Below are 25,546 nucleotides of genomic sequence, written 5' to 3'. Positions count from 1 at the left end.
TGGATAATCACAATACACCTTTGGTCAGAATTCTAGGCTCTGCTTCTATTTATTGTGTACACTTTTATAGTAACTTAAACTTTCTGAGCCTCAGTTCCTTATTTATAAATTAAAGAGTTGGACAGGTTGATGCTCTGAATTTACTACCAGGTGTAAATTTCCTTTAATATAATTATACTGCTTCCAGGTAATTGTTTCAAAGACCTGTTGTGCTAAATATTTGCTCAGATGGCATAACCATCTCAGCTAAACTTGAAATATATTGGGAAATTCTTTTGGATGCCAGTTTAACAAAGGCAGCTGCCCTTAAGCAGTAACAGAGACATAGGGTGCCTAGGTGGCTCAGTCAGTTAAGCGTCTGACTCTTGATTTCAGCTCAGGTCATGATCTCAGGGTCGTGAGATTGAGCCCCGTGTTGGGCTCTGTGCGCAGTGAGGAGTCTACTTGAGGTTCTCTCTCTCCCTGTGCCCTTCCCCTCCCAACTTTCTCTGTCTTTTTAAAATAAATAAGTACATCTTTAAAAAAGAGAGAGAGATGTGGCTTCACCTAAGACATTTTGGAAGTCACTCCATGTCTCTGCTTGAATTTCCCCATCTGTGGAATGAGAATGAAAGGAAATAATGTGTGTAAAATGTTGATTACAGCCCCTGACACAGGTAGGGATTCAATCAATGACAAAAATAACTATTCTTATACAAGATAGACGTGCAATCCATTAACCTCCTTGTAACAAGAGTTACAAGATGGAGTCACATGTACTCACAGAAAAGGCTGTCTAAGGAGGCCAGAGCAGGGTTCTTGGGAGAAACAGGATATTCTTAGGCTCCATTTTAATGAAATTTTCATGAATGCCAAAGGCTGCACTGATCAACTGTGACACTGGGACCCCAGACAGGCTCTCTCCTTGGGTTGAACGCTGTCACCCAAACATCAGTACCTGGAAGAAAATGGAAGAGGGGCTTGGGATGGCATTGTTTATTGAGTAGGAGTTTAGGGAGGGGAAATCAATTTAGAAAAATAAAGACAATTGTTCTTCTAGCATTGGTATGATTTCATTTCCGTGTTCTGAGAGAAGATAAAAACCCTAAAGTTGTATATAGAAAGAGCACAATGCCTGCCCTGCCCTTGGGAAGCCTGTTTTTCAGGGAGATTTCTCAGCTCCCAGTCCAACATCAGAGCTCAGAGCTGCAGCTGTGGCTTCAATTTCCTGGGGAACAGGGTGCGTAATGTGTCAGTCCTGAAGGGAAGCCCTTTCTTTGCTCCTCAGATGAAAGATTGCCTCTACCATCCCCTGTATGACTTCATCTCTTGTTCTTTCATCTGCCTGAGGCCACAGATGTCCAGGACTCTGGAGTTATGCAATCTAATCTTCCAAAAAACAGTGTTTATATGGTCTCAGAGTCTGCTGCTGCCTTATTTGATGAAGCTGCACTGGGACATCTTATTTGAAACATCCCGGGAGAGAAAACTGGTTATAACTCTCCTTCAGGTTAAGGTAGCAACACTGATTACAGCATGGAGGGTAAACAGGACTCTGCGCAGAGTCGCTTCTATAACATGACCTTCAAAGCTCAGCGGGGTGAAAATACAATGATGAAACATTTAAAAATTTAAATTAAAACTATTTTTAAATACTTTTAAAAAATTAAAAATTTTAATAATTTTATTAAATTATTAATTTAATAATTAATTTATCATATATAATAAATAATACTTTTATTGAATTATTTATTTATTAAATCATTAAATTTTATTATTTATTATTAATATCTAAAATTATTAAAGTATTTATTATTAATAACTATTAATAATATATTAATAATTTATATATTTATATATTATAATTAACACATAATAATAAATTAAAACTATTAAATTATTTATTAATAATAAATAAAATATAATAATTTAATTAATTAAATTATTTTTTAAAAGGCTTTTGTTACTCTGATGTTCTCCTTGATTTCTGTGGGAAATAGTTTACAGTCTGTGAGTTTTAAATTGCTTATTCCTAAGCAAATCTGGAAAGTTATCCTCAAGCATGTCTTCCCTGTGGGTGACCTGCTGCCCTGCTGCCTCCACCCAAGGACCAATTAGCCCCCAATGATTTCTCACAGGAACACCTACCTTGTTCCATCAAAATGTACCTCTCCTATTGCTTATCTTCTCTATATCTTGCTCTCTGCTTTCTAACTAACTTAAAGAGAGTAGGAAAGATAGCAAGAGAGAGGGAGAGAAGCGGAGAGAGAGAAAGAGGAAGATTTAAACTCACCGACGTGCTAATGTAAGTTGCAATTTTCTCATCTATAAAGTAAAAATAACACCAGAAACAGTCAAAGTGAATTAAAATATATTTAGGCCAGAGGCACCTGGGTGGCTCAGTCGGTTAAGCATCTGACCCTTAATTTTGGCTCAGGTGATGATGTCAGGGTCATGGGATTGAGCCCTGTGTTGGGCTCTGTGCTCAGCACGGAGTCTGCTGGAGATTCTCTCCCTCTCCCTCTACTCCTTCCCGTGCTCATGCTCTCAGTTTCTCTCTCAAATATATATATATATGTCTGCAGTTGAGGAAAGTGCTCAGTTTACTTCAGATGATGGTGCTCTATTGTAGAGATTCATAGGGAAGTAAGTGAGAAAGCAGAGGAAGCTGGTTCAGCAGAAAATGAGTAGATGGCATGGGGAACTAGAATGTTCTCCAGAACAGACCCCTAGTGGCCCAATAGCAGCTCTTGGTGGTCTGTTCTTGGGATTCAGGAACGCTCCGTCTCTGTATCAACAGCTACTATTTCTGAAAGCCAAATGATTTTTCTGACTAATCTCTGGTCTCCTGTCTGCTCACTCGAGGCTTCTCCTATCTCATGGCTTCTGCTTCCTGCCTTCTTTCTGTGGATTTTTCTGCTTCTTGCTACTCTACTCTCTGCACCTTACAACCAAACTCTCCAATCAGGAAAACCAAAACCAAAACCACAAACCTCTCCAGTCAGAGCTTCACTGATTGCTCTCCAGTACAATTACCCATAAATTATTCCAAACTTCCCTTTTCTCATGGCTCATGTTAATAGTTCTTACAGATTTATCAGTTGTAGGATGACAGCGTTACCTGTTTATCAGACTTGGTTTCCCCATGTGCTTTCTTGCTTCACTCCTAGTCCACAAACACATATAGAGTGCCTGTGATATGCCAAATACTATGCCAAGTACTGGGGATAGCAAGATTGACAGAACATGAATCAACAGACTATGAGAGAGACAACCCAGAAAAGAGACAATTGAAATTCAGTGATGTATTTGTTTTCTAGGATTGCTATGACAAATTGCCACAAAACGGGTGGCTTAAAACAGCAGAAGTTAATATCTCACAGTTCTGGAGGCTAACGCCTAAAATCAAGGTGTCAGCAGGGCCATCCTCCCTCTAGCTTTTGGTGGTTGCCTGCAATCCTTGGCATTCTGTGGCTTGTAGACACATCACTCCAATCTCTGCCTCAGATTTCACCTGGTGCACTCCCTGTGCCTTCACATGGCCTTCTTTAGGGACACCAATCACTGGATTTAGGACCCACCCTAATCCACATAGTGGATCCTATTTCTTTTTTTAAGTATTTATTTATAGTCAGTGAGTGAGAGAGAGTGCACAAGAGAGCGGGCAGGGTCAGAGGGAGAAGCAGACTCCCTGCTAAACAGGGAGCCTGATGTGGGGCTCAATCCTGGGACTCCAGATTCATGACTTGAGCTGAAGGCAGGTGCTTAACTGACTGAGCCACGCAGGTGCTGTGTAAAGATCCCTATTTAATCCAGGATGGGTGGTAAAGCATATACTGGTGGGGGGAATACAGGGTGCTCTACGGAGGACATTTTCTCCCTTCCTCCCTGAATAATGGCTGCCTACTGGCCTGATCTAGTCATAGAACGTCCAGCACAACTGAGCAGCACAGGAAAAGCAATAATCATACTACTGGTAAAGAGTTACCATTTGTTGAATGATTGCTATGTATGACGGGCATCATAATAGGTGCTTTATATAGAATTAAATGTAATTCTCACAACACCATAAATAAATACTAGTATTCTGGTTAAGTTAGTTAATCAGGGAGGTTAAGTTAGTTTCTCAAAGTCAAATGGCCAATTAAGGGCAGATCAGGGTTTGATCTAAGGTGTAAGACTTTAGCACTACAAATACTTCAAGGGAGTCTGGGGCTGACATGACCTGGTATAGTGCAACTTGAAATACTTAAAAATATCTCCTTTATAGATATAAAAAATTTGGTGTTAGGTGACTCATTTGTCTTAGGGCATCAAAAGTTCATGTAAACAGTCATCATTTAGAACTGTATCATCCAATATGGTAGCCATTAGCCATATGTGACTACTGAGTACTTGAAATGCGGTCAAGTTGAACAGAGCTGTGCTGTGATTCTAAAATACACAGACTTGGGGGCGCCTGGGTGGCACAGCGGTTAAGCGCCTGCCTTCGGCTCAGGGCGTGATCCCGGCGTTCCGGGATCGAGTCCCACATCAGGCTCCTCCGCTATGAGTCTGCTTCTTCCTCTCCCACTCCCCCTGCTTGTGTTCCCTCTCTCGCTGGCTGTCTCTATCTCTGTCAAATAAATAAATAAAATCTTAAAAAAAAAATAAATAAATAAAATAAAATACACAGACTTAGTATGAAAAAGAAGATTGTAAAATATCTCAATCTTTAAAATGAAATCATATTTTAGATGTATTGGGTTAAATAAAATATACTACTAAAATTAATCTTATCATTTTTTTTTCTTCTCTTTTCAATGTGGCTAATAGAAAATTTAAAATCAAATTCATGGCTCACATTACATTCCTGTTGGACAGTGCTGGTCTGGAAAATCTCTGAACACAGAACTCCAAAAGGCATATTTTCCAATGGGAGTGAATCAGAGAAGGTTCAATCAGTGTTGAAATTAAAGTGGACCTAGGAGGCTCTGAAGAGAGGTCTTTGTATGGCCAGGTGGTAATTGAGGCCATTAATGCCTGGTTTTTGGAAATGACAAAACAAATCACTGAATCTTAGAATTTCATGATTTAAGAAATAAATGCCTTTAATAATAAATGTTCAGTAAGCGATGGGAAGGAAATGCCTTGGATTCAGTGTCTGAATATTTGGGTTCTAGTCTCAGCTTCACCTTTTATTAGCTGGGAGATCTTGGGAAAATAATTTAATCTCTTTTCTTGTATATATAATGAAGGAGATAAATCTTGACCTTTCTCAGAGGGTTATTTCAGGTATTTTAACTTATTCAAAAGCCCATTTAAATTTCTGAAGCACTGTGCAAATATAAGATATTAAAAAGACATTGCCTATGTTATAATCCTGGCTCAGTCTGGCTGTACAGAGAATTGTTGATAAATTTCAAAGTGGATAATTACTTTAAAGACAATTTGGCATTGAACATATTGGCGTGTTCATGCTTATGTCTATGCAGGGGAGCAAAAGGAAGCAAAGATGAAAAAACCAGTAGCTCCCTTTTTCTTCTTTTTTCTATCGTAGTTACAACTCCCTAAGGAACTTTGGATGAAAATTCTGGAACCTGGCAAAATCAAATAAATCAGGCTGAGGTAATAAAGAGAACAAAAGTTGCTGTAGGATGATGTTTTGGGCTGAGCTATTCATTCTGCCCAAGCTGGCACCTTCCTGAGTTGGCTCTTTTTAGAGGCAAAGGCAGCACAATGCTGCTCTCTGTTGTTAACAGTGTGGCATGACCAGCCAGGGCCATTTCCCCATTTTTCTTAAACAGTCAGTTCCCCAGCCCCAGGCTGGTGAGAAGTTCCTACAAAGGAGCCAGGAGAAGCCAGGGGTGCCCAAGGCATTCTCATCCCTGTGCCAGCCTCAGGAATACTGGCTGAGGTTGGGCCAACCTGAAGGGTGATTGCTAACAGCCATAACTCCTCAGACATCTCTCCATTACTTGTTGCTGGACTGGACCCTCAGGGAGGCCAATGTCCTCCTGGGCCTCTCTGTTGCTGTACACATCTGGAACTAAGACTCAGACTCCATTCCCTCAGCCCTCGATTTGACACAAAGAAGGGTGGACAAATGTAAATGATCTCTGAAGATCCCACCTTCCCAGTCACCTTCTGTGGCAAGGCTCCAGGGGCTGGGACTCGGGAAGGTGCCCTTGCAGTTTTCACAAAACTCCAGGGGCCCAGGGCCATCTAAAGGAAATCCCTACACAGTATTCACCTGTGGGATCAGACTTAGCTACACTCTAGAGAACACATAGCGTTCTTTGAAATTCTAAAGAATTTTAAAATAGTGCTTCTTTCTGATAACTAAATTAATACATATTCTTTGTAGAATACTTGAAAGTTACTGAAAGGTACTGTGATTACACCCACATAAATTATTCATTATTTTGTTTTATGTTCTGTAATTCCTTTTTTAAAAATATTTCATATAACTAATAAAAGGCAAAAAAACTCTACCCCAAAACAAAAACAAAAGGCTAGGACCCAGACTACCATGTACTAAGGATTCCTACTTTTAAAAATGAGAAAAAAGCAAATGATCCAGTAAAAGGTTATCAAAAGATACAAGCAGGTAGTTTAGAGAAGCTGTAAGTGGAATGGTGAATATGCATAGCGGAAAAGACACCCACCCTCAATCAGGGAAATGAGACTTTCCCCACCCAGTTTAAAAGTCTGATGATAATAAAGTTTGGTGGAGATGTGGGGGATTGGGAACATTCATACCCTACTTTACAGGGTAAGTGTGGAGCAGCCTCTTTGAAGAAAATTTTATAACATCTGGTACAGGCAAAGATGCAATTCAGCTTATTTTCCATGACTGCATATGCATACACTTAAAATAAAATTGGAACCATTCATTAATACTATTTAATAACCTGCGTAAGTAAAGAGCTTAAAGATATATCACGAACATTTTTCTGTTGTTAAACAAGAAAACTTATTATTAAAAAGCCTCCAGCAGAGGCTCCTAACCCATGCCTCCTTCCTCTGCGCTTTGGGGGGCCTAGCATTTTGGTGCTTCTAAAACATTTATGGACTCTGACCTCAACCAGTCCATAGCTGGACCCTACTAATCTTTTGGGCTCTATTGTCAGGTCTTTTAATTCTCCACTGCAGCTTTTCCACATTTTCTCCATTTCCTCAAGCCTCTAATTCTACATAATTTTTACTCTCAGCACATGATCTGACCTTCTATTTCACAGGGGAATTAGGAATCATTAGGTTACTCTCTGTTTTCTCCAATCGATTCTATAAATTGAACTGCATTACCATCTGATTTTGTCCTCTTTTCTTTCTGTTACAGTGGAAGAAGTCATGCCTCAGGCCAATCTCTATTCCTAGGCTTTTGAACTCATGCCTTTAACCTTACTGGATCACATAATGCTTCCATTTCCATATCCTCAGTATCTTCTACAGCTCTTAAATATTTCAAGTCATTCCCAGGATAAACTATAACAAAGTGGCCTTGATCCAAGCCTTCCTCCAGATACTGCCCTAGCTCTTCTCTCTGACACAGGTATAGTGAACAACTCTGGCACATTAAAAAAAAAAATCAGACTTCTCCTTTCTCCGTTTCAAACAAATCTATTCCTAGACACAGTTGAATAGTCCAGAGGTGGGCACTTGACCCAATCCAGGTTATTTGGAGTTCTCCCCAAATTTGTTTGTTTATTAATCTGGATATTATTCTATTCTATGGCTATACCATGATTGTTAATCCATTTCCCTGTTGGTGAATTTTTGGAATGTTTCCAGTATTTGGGCTACTGTAAATAAATTTACTGTGAACATTCTTGTGCAAGTCTTTTGGGAGGCATTTGTTTCTATTTCTCTTAGATAAATACCCAGGAATGGAATTGCTGGGTAATATGTTAGATGTGTGTGTAGGAGCCTAGAGCAGACCACCCCAAAATGTGCCACTTTGGCGTATTAATTATTTAAAATTAAAGTTAGTTAAAAGGAGCCGGTGCAAGAAGAACATTCTAGCCCCTCTTTTGTCTCCAAAAAGCAGGAGAGAAATCTCCCATGTGAAAGGTACCTTCCCTGTACCAAGAGGTAAAGAGACAGCCTTATCAACAGAGATAGGGAATTTGGGCCAAGACGGCTGTATCTACAAACCCTTGTACTTTTTAGTAATTTACTACTCCAGCCCAAATTCTGTTCAGAATTCCTTACTAACTGAAGCTCCCAAACATAAATTATCTTTGTCCTGTCAATTCCTCACAGAGTTATTGTCTCTTTGTCTAAAAAATATAAAAACTGTCTGCTTTGGTCATTCTTTAGGTCTCAATTTCATCATTGAGCCTTCTTGTGCACATAATTAAACTTTATTTTTTTCTTCTGTTAATCTGTCTCCTGTCAATTTAATTCTTAGACTAGCTAGAACTCTGAAGGATGGGAAAAAAATTTTCCTCCCCAACATATGTTTAACTTTATGCAAAACTGCCTTTATATGCCTATGCCATTGAGAGAGCTTCGGTGGAAAAGTTTAAGAAGTACTGTCCCAATTAATAGAAGGAGAGGAATGATGATGGAATCTAAGGCACTGTGCATGCCCAAGGAAGTATTTTGGTGGGAGTTCCTTGAAGGACTCCTCAGGACACATCACAGAGAGAGCCGCACTTGCGCCCTTAGCTAGCCTAGGTCAGCACCCTTGGGAGTTAAAAGAGCCCAGTATCTCAAGCTTGCTTGGTCCTCTTTCCTTCCTCATCCCCATCTACCCCTCTCCCAGCACTGGTCTGTGGTTTTAGAGACTGGGTTGCCTCCACCATGTTGTCATTTGGGAATCCCAGTCGCCGCTCTCCTTTCTCAAGAACAACCAAGGATGATTACCATGGGCAACTCATTTAACCTCTCTGAGCCTTAGTTTGCCTCATCTGTAAAATGGAGATGATAATGATGCCCCATGACTGTTCTGAAGATAAAAATAAATTATATGTGTGAAAACATGTTATAAACTGCATGCTTCATACACATGCCAGCTATTACTATGATGGTGTTGCACACAAATCCTGATGGTTTAGCTTCTTGTTGATTTATTCATTTGTTTGTTTATTTGTCCACAGGACACCAGGAAACATAGGACAGGAAGTAACAAGTGAAGCTTCACTTCAGCCAGGAAGGACATATGGCAAGACAAGCAAAGGCTATCGCTGGGATTCTGCAGCCTGCCTGGTGGGACCGGAGGAAGGACAATCTCAGAAACAGTCACACATAGCCTAAACCCCCACTGCACAGCTTAGAAACTGCAGAATGAAGGGGCTGCCCAAGAATACATGGCAAAGGTACTTTGGAAACAATGGCTGGTGGGAAGGCAGAAGGGGAGGGAGCCCTTTACAAAATTTCACTAAAAAGCTCAATTTAACCTCAAGATATTTCAATGCCTGGCTTGAGCTGCTGAATGCTTTTCTTTTCTTGTCTTGAGTTTAATCTACTCTATGGTAAATAAAATACCATACCCTGCTGAAGGTACAAGATCTTCCAGTGTCAAATATTTGACCAAGAGTTCAGAAAAGAAGATAAGCAAGTGGTCAAAAAGCTCATGAAAAAGTGCTCAACATCATTAGGCATCAGGAAAATACAAATTAAAAACCACAATGAAATAACATTTCACACTCTTTTAAAAGGCTAACATCAAATAGTGGTTATATCAAATATTGGTGGAAATATGAGGCAAATGGAACTCTTGTATTTTATTGTAAAAATAATGATCCTTTTGCAAAGAGGTGTGTGTGTGTGTGTGTGTGTGTGTGTGTGTGTGTGTGTGATGGTTGTTCTCTGGTTTCTGCATCCCCTTGGTAGACTGACTCATTTCTCACTTTGAAAAAACAAGACTTCAGGTATTAAAAACCCTGGTTAAAATTTAAAATTAAATTGTACCTGAAAATGATATTACTTTAAGTTTCTGTCATTAATTAATAAAACTCTGTTATCAGATTAAGCTCAGGGGGAGCAGGACATTGGGTTAGGAAATAGAGAGGCAGCAGAAAGGAAAGTTAAAAATTCTGTGGAATTGCCAGAGGATTCGAGTTTTGTCTTGGGCTTCAACATCACAGTGATAGGCATTGTGACAGGAGGGATGGTTCCCCAGAATGTGATCCCCACCTAGCCCCAAACTATGAGCAACAGCAATCAGAACCTCAGCAGACGGAGCCACCCAGGTGCCCTGAGAAAGGATGTTTTTTGCATATAGATCATATTGTTACTTTGGGAAACAGGGGGGCTGATGGAGATGATAGCAGATGACTGGTCCCTTCAAGCTCCTCCTGGCGCCATCAGTACAACTCACATGCATAGTCACTGTTAGCACCCTTGGAAAGAGATGGGGAATCATTCATTCAGTAAATTACTTTTCAGTCAAAAATTTTCTCAGACCTTATATGAGAGCATCCACACTTAACCATCCATTGGGTTTTGGACTACTAATTAAAAGGTAGGCTTTAGAGTGCAACAAACCTGGGAGCAGACCTAGGCCATGCCCCTTACTGCTGTTCTGCCAGGCCTACTATAGAAACTCAATGCACGTCACTGGTGAAGATATAAAGTGACAAAAAGCAACTGAGGAATTGACTCTTATCTGTATTTAAAATTTACAACAGCATTGGAGCGCCCGTGTGGCTCAGCTGGTGAAGCATCCGACTCTTGATTTCAGCTCAGGTCATAATCTCGGGGTTGTGAGATCGAGCTCCTCGTCAGGACTCTGTGCTGAGCATGGAACCTACTTAAGATTCTCTCTCTCTCTGGAAAGCAGTGTGGAGGTCCCTTAAAAAGTTAGAAATTGAGCTACCCTATGATCCAGCCATTGCACTACTGGGTATTTACCCCACAGATACAGACGTAGTGAAGAGAAGGGCCATATGCACCCCAATGTTCATAGCAGCATTGTCCACAATAGCTAAATTGTGGAAGGAGCTGAGATGCCCTTCAACAGATGACTGGATTAGGAAGTTGTGATCCATATATACAATGGAATATTACTCAGCTATCAAAAGAACGATTTCTCAATATTTGCTGCAACATGATGGTACTGGAGGAGATAATGCTAAGTGAAATAAGTCAGCAGAGAAAGACAATTATCAATATGATTTCCTCATCTGTGAACAGGTAGAACTAGGAAGATCGTGTAGGAGAAGAAAGGGATAGCAAAGGGGGGTAATCAGGAAAGGGGAATGAAGCACAAGCATAGAGACTATGGACTCCGAAAACAAACTACAAGGGCTTCAGAGGAGGGGTGGGGAATGGATGGGGTTATGATGGGTAGTAAGGAGGGCATGTATTGCATGGTGCACTGGATGTTATATGCAACTAATGAATCATCGAACTTTACATTAAAACCAGGGATGTACTGTATGGTGAATAACATAATATAATAAAAATATTACTATGAAAAAAAAAAGATTCTCTCCCTCTCTCTCCCTCTGCCTTCCTCAGTGTTCTCTCTTCTCTCTCTCCCTCTCTCTCTCTCTCTCTCAAAAAAAAAAAAAATCACAACAGCATCTACAAACCAATGACTGCTAACTATCAGCAACTGGAATGATTTATTCAGACCACAGACAACGCTTTGTGTGCAAATTGATTGATTTGAACCTGTTGTAAGAATTACTCTGCAGGGTCATTGGTCCATAGCACTACCACCTTGGACATAGTGGAAGAGCATGGATTTTGGAATCTTATAGACCTGGCTCAAATCCCAGCTTTGCCATGTCCTGACAGTGCCATCTTCGACAAATTGCTTAACTTCTCTGAGTTTCAGTTTCCTCATTTCTAAAATGGGGATAATAGCTACCTTACAGAGCTGTTGGAGGAGTGGATGATACAATGTACACAGGAACCTGATGTATGATGGGTGTCAAATAAATGTTTATTTGTATTCCCACAATTTGGACAAAGCGTAATAATCCACATCAGTTTGAAAGCATTTACTTAAATTGCAGAGGGCCTGGACATTAAGAGCTTCATACCTAGAAAGGCTTGTAGCCCCACTATATGGGAACAGGGAGAGGAATAAAATAGGCTTCACGTTTAACAGTACTTTCAATGTTTTGTTTTTACTTTTGTTCTCTAGGAGCACCTAGAGACAGCTTCAGCTTCTATCTAGAATCTTTTTTTTTTTTTAAAGATTTTATTTATTTATTTGACAGAGACAGAGACAGCCAGCAAGAGAGGGAACACAAGCAGGGGGAGTGGGAGAGGAAGAAGCAGGCTCATAGGGGAAGAGCCTGATGTGGGGCTCGATCCCATAATGCGGGGATCACGCCCTGAGCTGAAGACAGACGCTTAACCGCTGTGCCACCCAGGCGCCCCCTATCTAGAATCTTTTACATAACTTTTCATTCTTCCTCTATTCCTTCTTCCTTTCCTCTTTCTCCCACCTTGTCCTGCACTGGGAGGGGGTGTGTCATGAGCACGTCAGTGCAATGTTGCCATTGTCACTGGGGATGACCCATCTGTTCCTAAGGGCCATGTTGGAGGAGCTGGACCCATGCAAAACCCCTTATTACAGAGTGGCCTTGACTGGAAGCATTGATGGTGGTGGTAGAGCCGGCCCCTGCCATGAATCATTTTCATGATAGTCAAGGCAGGAATCATCATTGGTTCAGAATATCCCTGCCCTTCTTCCCTGGAATGGAAGGCTGGAGGCCACTTAAAGGGAAGTCTATTCTACAAACAGGAAGTCAGGCAGGGAAGTGAATGCAATGAGGTGGTGCAGAGATCAGCTTCGTGAGGGCATGATCTCCTAGAAGTTGTGGTTTATTCATTGCCAGGGAGCCTGGCAAGTTATTTGACTCAGGGCCTTCGTCTTCACTATCTCTTGCTCAGTCTCTCTCACACCTGTGTTCACCTGGTGGATTTATGGAAGGATTGTGTACAGTCTTAGACACTTCTCATACTTGTGGAAGGACCTGTGTCAGACTTCCTCCCCTTTGGAAAATGTGCTTTGCCTGTTTCAAGAACGTCCCTTCCATTTCCTATTCCCAGGGCTGCACAATGTGCTTTATCTCTTCCTTTGGACATAAGTGTGAAGAAAGATACTACATCCTTGAAAAAATTTTCATCCCTGGCCAAGTCTTTTTTTCCCCATTTCCTCAGATATTTTGGGAAACTAGCACTCATGTTGCTACTCTCTGGCTTTGTACTGATCTCCCAGAGCAGGCAGCCACTCTTGGCTCTGTTTGTCAGAGTAGAATTGGAGCAAGGAGCCATGTGACATATTGGTATGTGGACCATGTGACAATGGAATGAGGAACAAAGAGCAGGAGGCTCGGCCTTCAGGCAAACAACCAATCCAGGAATGAGAGCTGCTAGTATTTCCTGTTTATTTATCTTTTTTAATGCTAATTATCTGTTTCTTGTTCTCAAATTTAGAAGCTGTTGACCTAGCTCAATTTTAGATACCCAGAAACTATCCACCAAATATATGCCTCCAATATAACTTGGGGGTTCATTAGATCAATTAATTAATAGTGGTTAATAAATGCTTTGATATCTCTTTATTAAAAGGGCCACCTAAGTACAAAGTGTTATTATAATCAGGTCTAATGAGGTCAGTGATTTAAAGAGAGGGTTTTAAACCATATATAAAGCTCCTCCAACAATCAGTGGCACAGGATGAAGGTACGAAGAGGCAGGTGAGTCTACATGCTGGCGTTTAGAACCACCTCCACATTGGCAGAGCCACACTGAAGTTTGCTTGGATTGAAGCCAGGTAATCCTAGATCTACCAACTAATGGGTTCTCAAATTGTTTAACTTGTCTTTTAGGACAAAGGCCACTGCTTTGTTTAAAGCCTGGCGTGCAGGGTAGTGCTGAAGACGGGGGACTTTCCTAAACCGAGAGGAGAGACTTTCTCTGCAAGGTCAGAAACCAGGTTATTGCTCACCTTCTTGTATCTTGTAGAACACTAAAGCTGTCCTTTGAATGAAACCAGAAACAGAGTTGATGGAGGAAGGTAGGGAGCACAGCAAACCTCTTCTGAGTCATGAGCTCTGATGTTCCTCTCAGTGGCTTCATTTGGTTTTCCAAGGACACTATAGTAGAAGAATGGGAACAAAATTATGATGCGAGCAAGCCTGGAGACAGGATGGGAGTGTGTGTGTGGGCCTAACATATTTCAGATTATTTGTAGGCTCATGTCAATATGAAATTGGATTAAAATGAGTTGGGAGATTATACTTAGGAAAAAGAGTGATCCAATGAACCATCATACTGAGCCTATGAGAATAATATCTTGGAACTGGCAAAAAGGTATTACACTGGAAATGATTCTAAATTTTCTTTTAATTAAAACAAATTTCCTTCAGGAAACTTTCAAGTTTTAAAATTAACCAGTATTTCTTTCAACTCATACTAGGTGCTGTAGGATAAGGTTCACAACCATGCAATCCTCTATCCTGTTTTGGGGACTTATTGCCCTCATTGGTAAGTCATTGATTGACATTTACTGTCTTTTGCAGGGTGTCCACAAAAACATGTAGCATAGTAATGAATCAGAAAAAGCAATGATTACATGTAATGGAGGGGTGGGCTCTCCTTCTAATCAGCCTGGCCATTAAGCAACTCCTTACATCTATAATTAACAGTGTATTCTGCTTGCCAAGCAGGTAAAGGCACTGTCAGTGGGATTTATGGAACAGTGCCTTGGGAGGCAAGACATATGAAGATAAAATTATTAATACCAGGCAGCAAATAAGAATTAAATGAATATAGACAGAAAAAGACACTAGTCTGGGAGGAGTTTAGGATAAAGATTTCATATCTAGTCAGGATGTTGAGACCAGAAAGGCTTTCTTGGAGGATGTGATACTTGAAGAATGTCTGGTGTTGAACGGGAAGAATGCCTTTAATATAGGGAGGCAGAAATGCACGAAAAGTATTGGGAGTACCGTAAAGAGACCAGAAGTGAGGATTTCTGGGGGGAAGGCTAGAAAGGTAGGCTGGTGAGGTGGTGAGGGACTTTGAATAAGAAAGGATGGAAAATTTGGCTTAGGAAAAATAAAAAGCCATTGTAAACAATGTTCAAGCTGTCTTTATGAATAGAGTGAAGATTGAGAAGAAAGTGTTTCTAAAATGTTTAATTCTAAATTTGAAAAAGTGAGGCTACAGAAAAGTAATAATTTCCAATTATTTATTTGGTCAAAACAGGGGAACATAGTTTAAATTTTTATTCCTTCTTTAATTTCCAGGTGGGAGCAGCGTTATATAGCCAGTAGACTAATTATGAGCTACTCTACTAGCTATGTTTAACTGAAAGGTGACTATAATTAAGAAGGGCCTGATGTTTATGATGTCAACACAAGTAGTGTAAAGTCCATGGTCATATTCTAACCCCCTTAAATCAAACTTAGGTATGCATGAGTCTGCTGGGAATCCTGGTTAACTTATACCTTATATCTAAAGACTCTGGTTCAATAGACCTAGTATGAAGAGCTCAGAATACGCATTTTTAATAGGCATCCAGATCACTTTGACACCTGTGGTCTGTGGGCCACACATTGAGCATAGCAAAGGCCAGCTCTCCAGTAGAAAGAACTTGAAACTTTCTTTTTTAAAGATTTTGTTGATTTATTTGTGTGTGAGAGAGAGCACAAGGAGGGGGAGCAGGCAACAGAAGAAGGAGGTTCCTTGCCAAGCAAGAAACCTAATTCGGGACTCAATCCCAGGACCCTGGGATTATGACCTGAGCCAAAGGCAGATGCTTAACTGACTGAGCCACCCAGGTGTCCCAAATTGAAACTTTTGACATATGGACACTTGATCCAGATAATCTAGATAATTTCTTTACTTCTCATCCATCCATCCATCCATCCATCCATTCATTATCCATTCACAAATATTTATCTAATGTCCACTTTGTGCCAGGCACTGTTCTAGGTGCTGAGGAGGAAACAGCAAAGGGAAAAAATGTTCTAGTGAGAGGAATAGACAGAAAAAAAAGAGAGGAAGAAATAAAAGAAGGAAGGAAGGAAGACATGTCAGGTGGTACTAGGTGATTTAAATAAAATAATGTAAGGTAATGAATGATAAGAAATGAGGCATGAGTGTGTTGCCTTTTTAATAAAAGTAGAAAAAAAGGCTCTTTAATAAGGTAATTTAAAAAATTTGTTGTAGAATGTTTCAAACACATAAAATGGGGGTGGGAATAGTATAATTAACTCCCATGTACCATCATCAAGCATCTATGGTTTTCAACGCTTTGCTATTCTTATTTTATCTATCCCTCAACTCTGCATTTTTTGGGAGGGGGGGGGAGGTTAGAATATTGTAAAGCAACCCAAAACATCAAAACATTTTACCTGTAAATGTTTTAGTATGTGTCTAAAATATATAAGGACCAGCTCTGGCACAAGAAGATGTTCCTGGCTCACCTTAAACATTTCCCACCCCAGACCAGGAATGAGACTTTTTTCTGAGGAGCACTGGTTCCTCCGAGTGGGAAATAATATTTAGAGACCACAATATGAGTACCAGGGGTGCTCCATTGCTAGGAGGTGTTATTCCTTCCCGGTCTTTTCAGTGGAAAGAACTTAGAAAGTATATATATATATTTTAAAGAAAAATAATTATGCATTCATACTGATATTTCATATTAATATTTATGAATATGAAGGATTTACTAAAAATCCTGGCTCCTAATAACATTAACATGATTACTTATTTATATATAATAGTTTCAAAATAACTATGGCAGTATTACCAACCAACAATGATCCTGTGCATATAGTTTAAGATTTTCTTATGATTCTTTACATTCACAGGGTGTATTTCATTAGTGGTATATACTTACATTGACTTGTTTTTAAGGAACTAGAAATAATCCTCCTCTATGTGTTAATTAAATTTTCAATTTGATGTGAATTTAGATTTGTCTTTCACTTTTTAGGAATTTTTTTCTATTTGATTTAATTTTTTTAAATTATAGAAACATTTACATGGCTTGAAAATAAAAACTATAAAAAGGTACATTTAGAGAAGTCTAGCCTCTATTCCTGTCTCTTTTATTTCTTCTTACTTTGCCCCATAACTAGCAATTTTTATTAGTTTTTGGTTCATCCTTGCATTGTCTCTTTTGAATATATAAGGAAATCACACACACACACACACACACACACACACACACACTCACACTCATATTTTCTCCCTTTTTCAAACAAAGAATACAATTCTTTTTTTTTTTTAAGATTTTATTTATTTAAAATGGAGAGATGGAGAGAGACAGCCAGTGAGAGAGGGAACACAGGCAGGGGGAGTGGGAGAGGAAGAAGCAGGCTCCCAGCAGAGGAGCCCGATGCGGGGCTCCATCCCAGGACTCTGGGAGCACACCCTGAGCCGAAGGCAGATGCTTAATGACTGAGTCACCCAGGTGCCCCAAAGAATACAATTCTATAAATATTAATCTATACCTGGAGATAATGTTATAGAATCATATAGAGTTCTTCCTCTTTCCTTTTTACAGCTGCATAGTAATCTGTTGTGTGGAAGTGGCTTAGCTTACTCAGTCCCTATATGAATGACACTTGCATTGTTCCAAGACCTTTGCTGTTATAAACAGTGCTGAAACAATGACCTATTGCAAAATCTCCTTCCACAGGAATGTGTAAGGCTGCCTATTCCCCCCCAGCCTTCTTGTCAGAATACATTGTCAAACTTCTGGTTTCTTGCCAATTAAATAGGTAAAAAATAGTGTTTCAGTGATGTTTTAATATGGCATTCTTTTTTGAGTGTGGTTGAGGACCTTTTTATACATTAAAGGATTCTTTCCTTTTTTTGTTTATGAACTGTTTATTCATATCTTTTGATGATAGCGTGGTATTTGAACAGAGTCCTGAAGGCAGTGAGGCAGCAAATCATGTAGCTACCTGGAGAAATAGCATTCTATGCCAAAGGATCTGTAAATATAAAGGCCTGAGGCAGGAACCTGCCCTTGATGTTGAAGGATAAGCAAGGAGAAGAATGTGACTAGAGAAGAGTGAGGCAAGGGAGAAGTCAGAAAGTGAGCCGAGGCCAGATCAGGTAGGGCTTGAAGGCCACAAATGAATGATTGGAAAGCCGCTGGAAGGTTAAGAGAGAAGACTGATATGATCCCATGCATGTTTCCACGAACCAGTCTAGCTTCTGGGGAATAGATTGCAAGGGAGGAGGGTGTTACAATAATCAGATGAGCAATGGTGGTAGTTTGGACCCTGATAGTTGCTGAAAAGTGGTCAGATTCTGGGTATATGTTGTCAGTCTGCATCCTCACTCACAGCTTCTACACCTCTATCTTACATATGATCTGTGTCATGGAAATCCATCCATTCATTTACTCGTGTATATTTCCTACACATATTGTAGGCACAAGGTTCTATTGAGGGCCATGGAGACTGCCAATGCCATGCTCTTTGCATCACATGGAAGTCCACGCTGCTTAGAGAAGCTTAATGGTTTTGCTGGTTTCTATTGGTTTTATCATCTAAATAGGCTTTCTAAGAATTCTGAGTTTACTTGATAGTTTCACTGTCTGACTTTCTGATGCATTTACAATATCTTTTTTTTTTTCTTGTTCGTAGTTGGGAGTAGATTGTGCCTGTATTTTTATTTGTTTTGATGAGTTTTGCTTTTTAAAGAAGTTACTCTTTAGAGTTGCTTTATTTTCCTTTTAAAATATATATTTATAAGGAATAGTTCCACTGGTTGTGTGCCTAATTCTAAGAGAGTCTCTTTATACTGTCAAGTTAATCAGAACTAGACCTATAGTGAATGGGTAAAATCCATCTCTTTATTGCAAAACACCATTTACAACATTAAGTGAAACAACATAGTTTTTTATATCAAATGTTTTAACAAATATAATTTCTTATAACAAGTATTTGTAGTCTTAAGATATAAGTCAACAGTCCTAGGAACTATGAGAATGAACTTTTCAACTTACAGAAAAGTTCTTTATCTCCTTTAGTTAATAGACTTGGACAGTAAGTCATTTCATAATGACAATAATGACAAAATAAAAAAAAACAAGAACAGGATTTAACTTAAGTTTTTATGGTAATTGAATCTTATTTCCAATTTTACTAATTATACTTAGATAGAAACTAACTTCACAGAAACATGATATAAAATGGATATTTTAAGTTAATGGTACCCTTCTTTTTTTATCTTAAGTAGTATTGGTACTGTTCTTTCTTATTTTCTTAAATGAAGGCAATTGTTAATCCAGATGTTTACATCCCCAGAAGTATTTGTGTAAGAAGTATCAAAATTTCTCTCAAAGTTCCTGCTTAAAAATCTAGAGTCAATTTTAATTTTGATCAAGATTGCAGCAAATGGGGGCGCCTGGGTGGCTCAGTTGTTAAGCATCTGCCTTCGGCTCAGGGTGTGATCCCGGTGTTCTGGGATCGAGCCCCACATCAGGCTCCTTCACTGGGAGCCTGCTTCTCCCTCTCCCACTCCCTCTGCCTGTGTTCTCTCTCTCGCTGGCTGTCTCTCTCTCAAATAAATAAATAAAATTAAAAAAAAGAGATTGCAGCAAATGTTTTTGAGACCTATAAAAATTGATTTTCATAATACTTTGTACAATGTTTAGAATTAAGTACTTCATTGAAAATTTTTGGGGGGCACCTGGCTGGCTCAGCCAGTAGAGCATGTTACTCTTGATCTCCAGGTCATGAGTTTAAGCCCCACGTTGGGTGTGGAGACTACTTAAAAAAAATTTTTTTTTAAGGTTGGAGTAAAGTGGGACGGGAGAATCTTCTGTTCTATTTTGTCTGATGAGCTATCATAGGGGGCTTGGGGAGGGAATTGGAAAACAGTAAGTCTATGGCTTCATCTTGTGAGCATTCACCTTGGTTTAGTAATGCTCATTATAGCAACTCGAGCAATATTTCTCACAGGTTTCATGAGAATTACCATTCTCTCCCCCAGGCACTTCTAGGGGCTCGTACCCTTTCACTCACTCAATGAACCCTCACCTGCATCCCCGCCTGTACCATGGCTGCTATGGTGACATCATGACCATGGAGACCTCTGGTGCCGCCTGTGATATAACCAGGTTGATGAACTGTGGTAAGTGAAAAGCAAAGCGAACATTTGGCTTTCCCCCTTTCATCATTTTCATATTCTTTTTTAGGAAGTAGCTTAATTTTGAAAAGGTATAAATGCTGTTATAGCAATAAGATCAAAGTTAAAAATTAGAAGAAAACAGAATCCTGACCAACCTAACAAATTTCTTCTTTTCATTTTCCCCCTATTCTTTCCAAACCTTATCCAAATGTGTTTATTTCTACATAATTAAATGATTGCTTACATAAAATATTAAATTCTGCCTTTGTTTTCTTGTTTGTTGTTGTGTTTACTTCATGTTACAGCATGAGCATTTTAAGCAAGCCTCTTGCTCTTTGTACATCCTCTCTTTTGTAATCCTGTTCCCAAGTCTTCTTCATGTTATCCCAATATTAGAAGGTCAGCGCTGGAAACAACTACAAGGTCAATCTAATCCTACCTCCCCAATTTATAGATCTGAAAACTGAGGCTCAGCAAGAAGAGACTTCTCATGGGCCTGGAGCTAGGTAGTAGCAGAACAAGCCTCAAATTTAGGTTGGCTGACTTCTAGTCCAAGAGTCTTCCCAAGGCACCAATGTGGCAGGTAAAAGAAGAACAAGAAAGAGAGCAGAAGTGGTACTGCCTGGGGTTGTGGACCTTTCTGGGTTTATGCAATTAGAGATAAAAAAAAAAAAAAGATGTCCTAGAATAGTTGTCCCAAGCTGTGGGCTCTGGTTGGGGGCTGTGACTGAGTTATTAAACTTTGAAAAAGGGTTCTCTTCTGGAGTAAACAGTTTATTTTCTATTGACTTAGGGATCCGTGGTTCTGAAATGTTTGCTGAGATGGATTTGAGGGCCTTAAAAACTTACCAGATTCTGATCAAAGAAGTTGGGCTGAGATATTGTGTGGACCCTGCTCTCATCGCAGCCATCATCTCCAGAGAAAGCCACGGTGGAACTGTCCTGCAAGATGGCTGGGACCACAGGGGACTTAAATTTGGCTTGATGCAGGTAGTTGGCAGGAAACTTTCAGTCGGCCCCACTTTGCCCTTCCTTATGGAAGCTCAACCCAAACTGGATGTCCATTTGTAGTACTTCCAGGCTTCAAGAAACCCTGGTATTTCAGCATAATTTGTACTTCTGTATTTCTATAACACGTCTTTGGTATTTCATTCCAGATTTATCAGTTTTTGGGTATCTTTGGAAAAAACATTTTATGAGTTTTGTAACTACAATTTGCAATTAATAATATGCAATGCACTTAAATTGAGAAAATTTTATAAAGGGCACTATTAGAGGTGTCCATTTGGGCTTCATAAAGTAGTGAATTTTATCCATGGAGATCAAACACTATAATTAGACTCTCCTTGAATCAAATGGTTCTTTAGGCAAATTGGAGGAAGGGGATCCAAATTATCTGGATATTTGCAACCAGTCTTCATTTTAAACTGTCTGTAGAGACCCAAGCTTCAAACTGTCCCAATTAGAAACACATTTTTATTTTTGACTGCAAATGTCTAGTCATTGAGTGCTAATTATTTGTTTTGAAACAACTTTTTCACATATTTATTTATATTTGAGAGTTTAACAAAAACTATGCCACATCCACATCTCCCAAACCATACTTTGTTTCTCTGACTCTCTTTTCTGTGAGAGAAGGTAGAATTGATTCTATGGAGATAAATGAAGGGGGCCGAAGCCAGTGGCTGTGCACTTGAACACAAGGAAGAGAAATTGGGAATAGTAGAAAAATGTGTTGCTTTATCCAGATGCTGACATTATTATCTGATTTTTCCTAGCTGGATAAAAAAATTCATCACCCTATTGGTACGTGGGACAGCAAAGAACACCTTTTGCAGGCTGTTGGGATTCTAGCAGACAAAATTAAGGCAATCCAGAAAAAATTCCCCACGTGGAGTGTGGCTCAACACCTCAAAGGTAGGCCATGTTTGTGGTGCTTTGTTGAAAACAGCAGTGAGCGAGACCCCTGCAGGCCAGATGTGCCCTGGGCCTCCCTGGGAGTGTTCCCATGGGGTCAGCAGTGGGCCTGGGAGGAGCTGCCAAAAGGCTGCACTAGTGCTCTCCGAACCACTGAGTTACTTTGAGTGGTCTTCCTTCCCAGCTTCCATTTCCCTTTCTGCCAGATGTTGGTGTTTCTACTGCATCTCTCATCAGTTACTGAGCCACTGAGTGATGCCTTGAGAGTTAATGCAAAAACTACTGCAAAAAAAGAATGTTTGCCTTCCTCTGATAGATTTTTTTTCCTGATGCAACAAACTTAACCACTTTCTTTGTTTGAACAAATGTTTACTCTGAGCATTCTCAGTGACATCAGGGCTTAGGTACCATATCTAAGTGGAGATCTCTGCTTGGCTGATCACAGACCTCCTCAAACTCAGCGTTATCCAGATTGAATTAAGTTACTAGCCTCCCACCATAAACTTGCTCTTTCTTCTGTTTTTCTGTCTCCGTGAAAGGCATAATATATCAAGTCATTCCAGCTAGAAAACCAGATTGTGTTCTCAGGTTCTCTGGTTCCTTCTGTTTTCACATTCAATCGCATCAAGTCCCATTAAGGCTACTTCTTATAGACCCATGGTGTGCATATACCTTTCTCCTCCCACACTTTAATGTCCTTAATTTAGAATAAACAATTTCTATGTTCTATTTCAAGGTCCTTGAAGTCAGGGATCAGGACCAGGGGTCTGCACAGTTACGTTAAACACATAAATAACTATTGGAGATTAACGTTTTTGGGTAAAATACACATACACACACGCATACCCACACATATCCCTAAAAGAAATTATGTCTTGGATACCATTGTGCACTCTGCACTCTGTGTGGCACCCATCCTGGCACATAGTAGGTACATAAAAACATTTATTGAATGACTGAATGAGGGAGTGAATAAATGAGTAATTTTTTTTTTAATGTGTAAGTTTTTAATGACTGGGAGAATGCTATAAACATTCTCACACTGAAGATTTGCTGGGGACCAAGTTTTGCCAGGCCTGGACTACATAAGAAGCAAATATGGCTTTTGCAGCAAGAAAAACAAAAGTCTCTTAAAAGGAGAGAGAGGGAAAACAATCTGGAATTTTCCCAGAGATTCTTGGGGTAGTTGACCCTTTCAGGAGGGGAGGAAGGGGGAAGGAGAACCTGGGACTGTCTGCCTTGGAAAATTTGCCTAGGGGGCTTACATCCTGGGAATGCTCATATCTTATTTCTGCTGAAATTAATATTTTAATCTGAACCTCTGTTTCATTTCAGGTGGTCTCTCGGCATTTAAGTCAGGAACCGATGCCATTGTCACCCCAATGGACATAGACAATGACATGGTCAATGATCTTCTTGCCCGAGCTAAATTCTATAAAAGACATGGCTTCTAGGCAAAGCTCTATGGGTGGGCCAGATTGGCAGGTGTTCAGATGGCCCTTCTTTGAGAGTTTGATATGGATGTGTTTTACCCAACACAAAGAAATGGTTGCAATTATGACAGAAAACTCATTTCTCAGTTTTCTTTCAAAAAAAGAAAAAGAAAAGGAAACCCACCCAGTTCATAATATGATTCCCATAAAATGTTCACAGACATATATGCATAATTATTTTGTAGTAAATGTGAATATCATGGTAAGTGACATCTACATATTTCAGTAAGGCCCTATTTTATTCCATGATTTCAATGCCTGCTGACCCTGTTTTACCAGAATTGTTAACAAGAGAGCCTGACCTGAGCCTTTGTCCTTTTCCAAGTATTTGTCCAAGCCACTAGGGCTTAGATTCTGAGATACGCTTAATTCATGAGTCAGTCAACCTGTGGGATAATGGAGAAACTAGGGATGGAATTCTAGCTTCACAAGTAAGTGAGAGCTGACTGTGGTGAAGCTGGTCTTCTGAAAGTGATATATGCCATGTCCCTGGGTCACACCAACCTTCTGTGTCTTCTTCCTCTTGTTTGCTGGAGATCCAGGGACTGGCCTCTTCTATTTTCAGTAATTTCTGCCACACACTTGTTCAAGGAGTCCACTCCCCACAAAACATGGCTGAAGATAAGCATATAGAACCTGAATGAGTTATGGTTCTTTAGTTGCAAGCAAAAGTAACCAATTCTGGAAAATTTAAGGAATAAAAGGCAATTATGAGAAGGCTATCAAAAGACTCATAGAAACAACAACATCAAGGACATGAAGAGAAACCAGGCAACTCTGTGCAGCAGGAACCAGTGGACCATGCTTGATAGCATCCCCACTGCATGAATGAATTAGCTCTCTCTTTGCATAAATGTTACTCCAGAGACTTTTTCTTCCATCCTTTCATCATTCTGCCTCACTTTTATAATTCCAGGAGAGGGACTCTGATGGGCTTATCTTGGTCACATACAAACCTACGCCCTGGATACTCTGCTTTTTGGTCTTGCCCAGACCACCACAATGGAAAAGAGACCGTTCCCCAGAATAAAAAACCTGGTGCAGTTTGTGGCTTTACTACCATGCTCAGAAGAGGACAATTAATAATGTTGGAGTATAAAACCCTTAGAGTCCCTGCTGACATGGCTCCTGGTTGGCCTATAGCTTTTGGGGGGAATATTTGATAAAAGTTTCTATCCATTAATTTTCTTTCTGAGAAGGAATCAAAATTAAACCCACCTACCTCTGAGTGCCCCCGGAGAAAGCCGGGTAAACCTTCTCTGCCCAACAACCTCTTAACCTAGCCTTAAGATTTGACCCAGGCAGAATAGGGACCCTGCGTTTTACTGGGCTGAGTCAATGGTCAGCTAGTATGGCAGCCCTGCAGAATACAGTCCAGCATCACTTATAATTGGTTGAGGACCGTACTGTACCAGTTGTTAAATATTTTGATTATCATCCCTGCGTGCAATCCAGAATGTTCTTTAGATGTTCACTTTACTTAAGAATGATTTCTTCTAGGCTTTCCCCCACAAGCATGCACTCCACCTAATGGCCAGCCCCTTCAATGTCACTACTAAAGCAATAAAGTACATTGACGTGAGATAATTTCCAAGTAATTTGAAAAACAAGAAATAGCATGCTGACTTAGACTCTGAATTGATTCCCCCAGTATTCTCTTTATGACTAGGATACCAAGAGATGTTCTAATGGAGAGTCCACATTTAAGGTATCTTAGTTTGGTTCCCACAGAAACAGACCCTGAGACAAGGAGTCAGGTCCAGGTAGCTTATTTGAGAGGTGCAGGGAACACTGGTATGAGGTGGCTTGGGGATACAGGCAAGGGAAGAAAGCCAGTAAAATGTGTGTTATCAAACCAGCTACTGTGGTGGGAACTGGAGCTCAATCGTCCAAGCAAACATCAAGAAATGGCACAAAACACACAGTTCAGAATTATTCTACCCAGGAGATAAGGGGTGGGGTATTGATACATCTACTTTTAAGAGCCATTGATTGAGGGATCTTCCTGCTGGGGGCCGGGGGAGGGTGTGTCACTTCTGTGCTTCTCTGCTCTACCAAGCAAATAGGCAGCACACTTTAATGCAGTTCCAAGGAAAAGAGATTGT

At 39.9% G+C, this 25,546-nt stretch overlaps 1 protein-coding gene and 1 long non-coding RNA gene across 3 annotated transcripts; one reads left to right on the top strand and one right to left on the bottom strand.

Annotated features, from left to right (window-relative positions):
- Nucleotides 1–788: 788 nt before the first annotated feature.
- LOC103671172 lies at nucleotides 789–24,033 on the bottom strand. Its single transcript, XR_570754.2, has 3 exons — nucleotides 23,946–24,033; nucleotides 13,877–14,024; nucleotides 789–937 (listed from the first exon to the last, which is right to left on the bottom strand). It is a non-coding gene; the product is annotated as an uncharacterized LOC103671172 (long non-coding RNA).
- LYG2 (lysozyme g2) lies at nucleotides 13,397–23,957 on the top strand. Of its 2 annotated transcripts, XM_008699770.1 has the most exons (7): nucleotides 13,397–13,625; nucleotides 13,758–13,852; nucleotides 14,348–14,415; nucleotides 19,894–20,034; nucleotides 20,825–21,021; nucleotides 21,810–21,948; nucleotides 23,284–23,957. In XM_008699770.1, the coding sequence occupies exons 3-7, from the start codon at nucleotides 14,373–14,375 to the stop codon at nucleotides 23,400–23,402; spliced, it is 639 nt and encodes a 212-aa protein (XP_008697992.1). In that variant the 5' UTR covers nucleotides 13,397–13,625; nucleotides 13,758–13,852; nucleotides 14,348–14,372; the 3' UTR covers nucleotides 23,403–23,957. The 2 variants fall into 2 exon arrangements, with proteins under 2 accessions (XP_008697992.1, XP_008697993.1); XM_008699771.1 differs by lacking the exons at nucleotides 13,397–13,625; nucleotides 13,758–13,852 and adding an exon at nucleotides 13,686–13,702.
- Nucleotides 24,034–25,546: the final 1,513 nt, after the last annotated feature.

This window comes from Ursus maritimus, unplaced genomic scaffold (genome assembly GCF_017311325.1).
Source record: "Ursus maritimus isolate PB19 unplaced genomic scaffold, ASM1731132v1 scaffold_6, whole genome shotgun sequence".
Lineage (NCBI taxonomy): Eukaryota > Metazoa > Chordata > Mammalia > Carnivora > Ursidae > Ursus > Ursus maritimus.
The sequence above is the reverse complement of the archived record's forward strand: the minus strand, read 5'-3'. Positions and strand labels throughout refer to the sequence as shown.

Excerpts from the sequence above, each read along its gene's own strand:
- LYG2 (XM_008699770.1), top strand. The coding sequence starts at position 14,373 with ATGCAATCCTCTATCCTGTTTTGGGGACTTATTGCCCTCATTG. Across the intron at positions 20,035-20,824 it reads AACCAGGTTGATGAACTGTG|GGATCCGTGGTTCTGAAATG; the intron begins GTAAGTGAAAAG and ends CTATTGACTTAG. Across the intron at positions 21,022-21,809 it reads TTAAATTTGGCTTGATGCAG|CTGGATAAAAAAATTCATCA; the intron begins GTAGTTGGCAGG and ends GATTTTTCCTAG.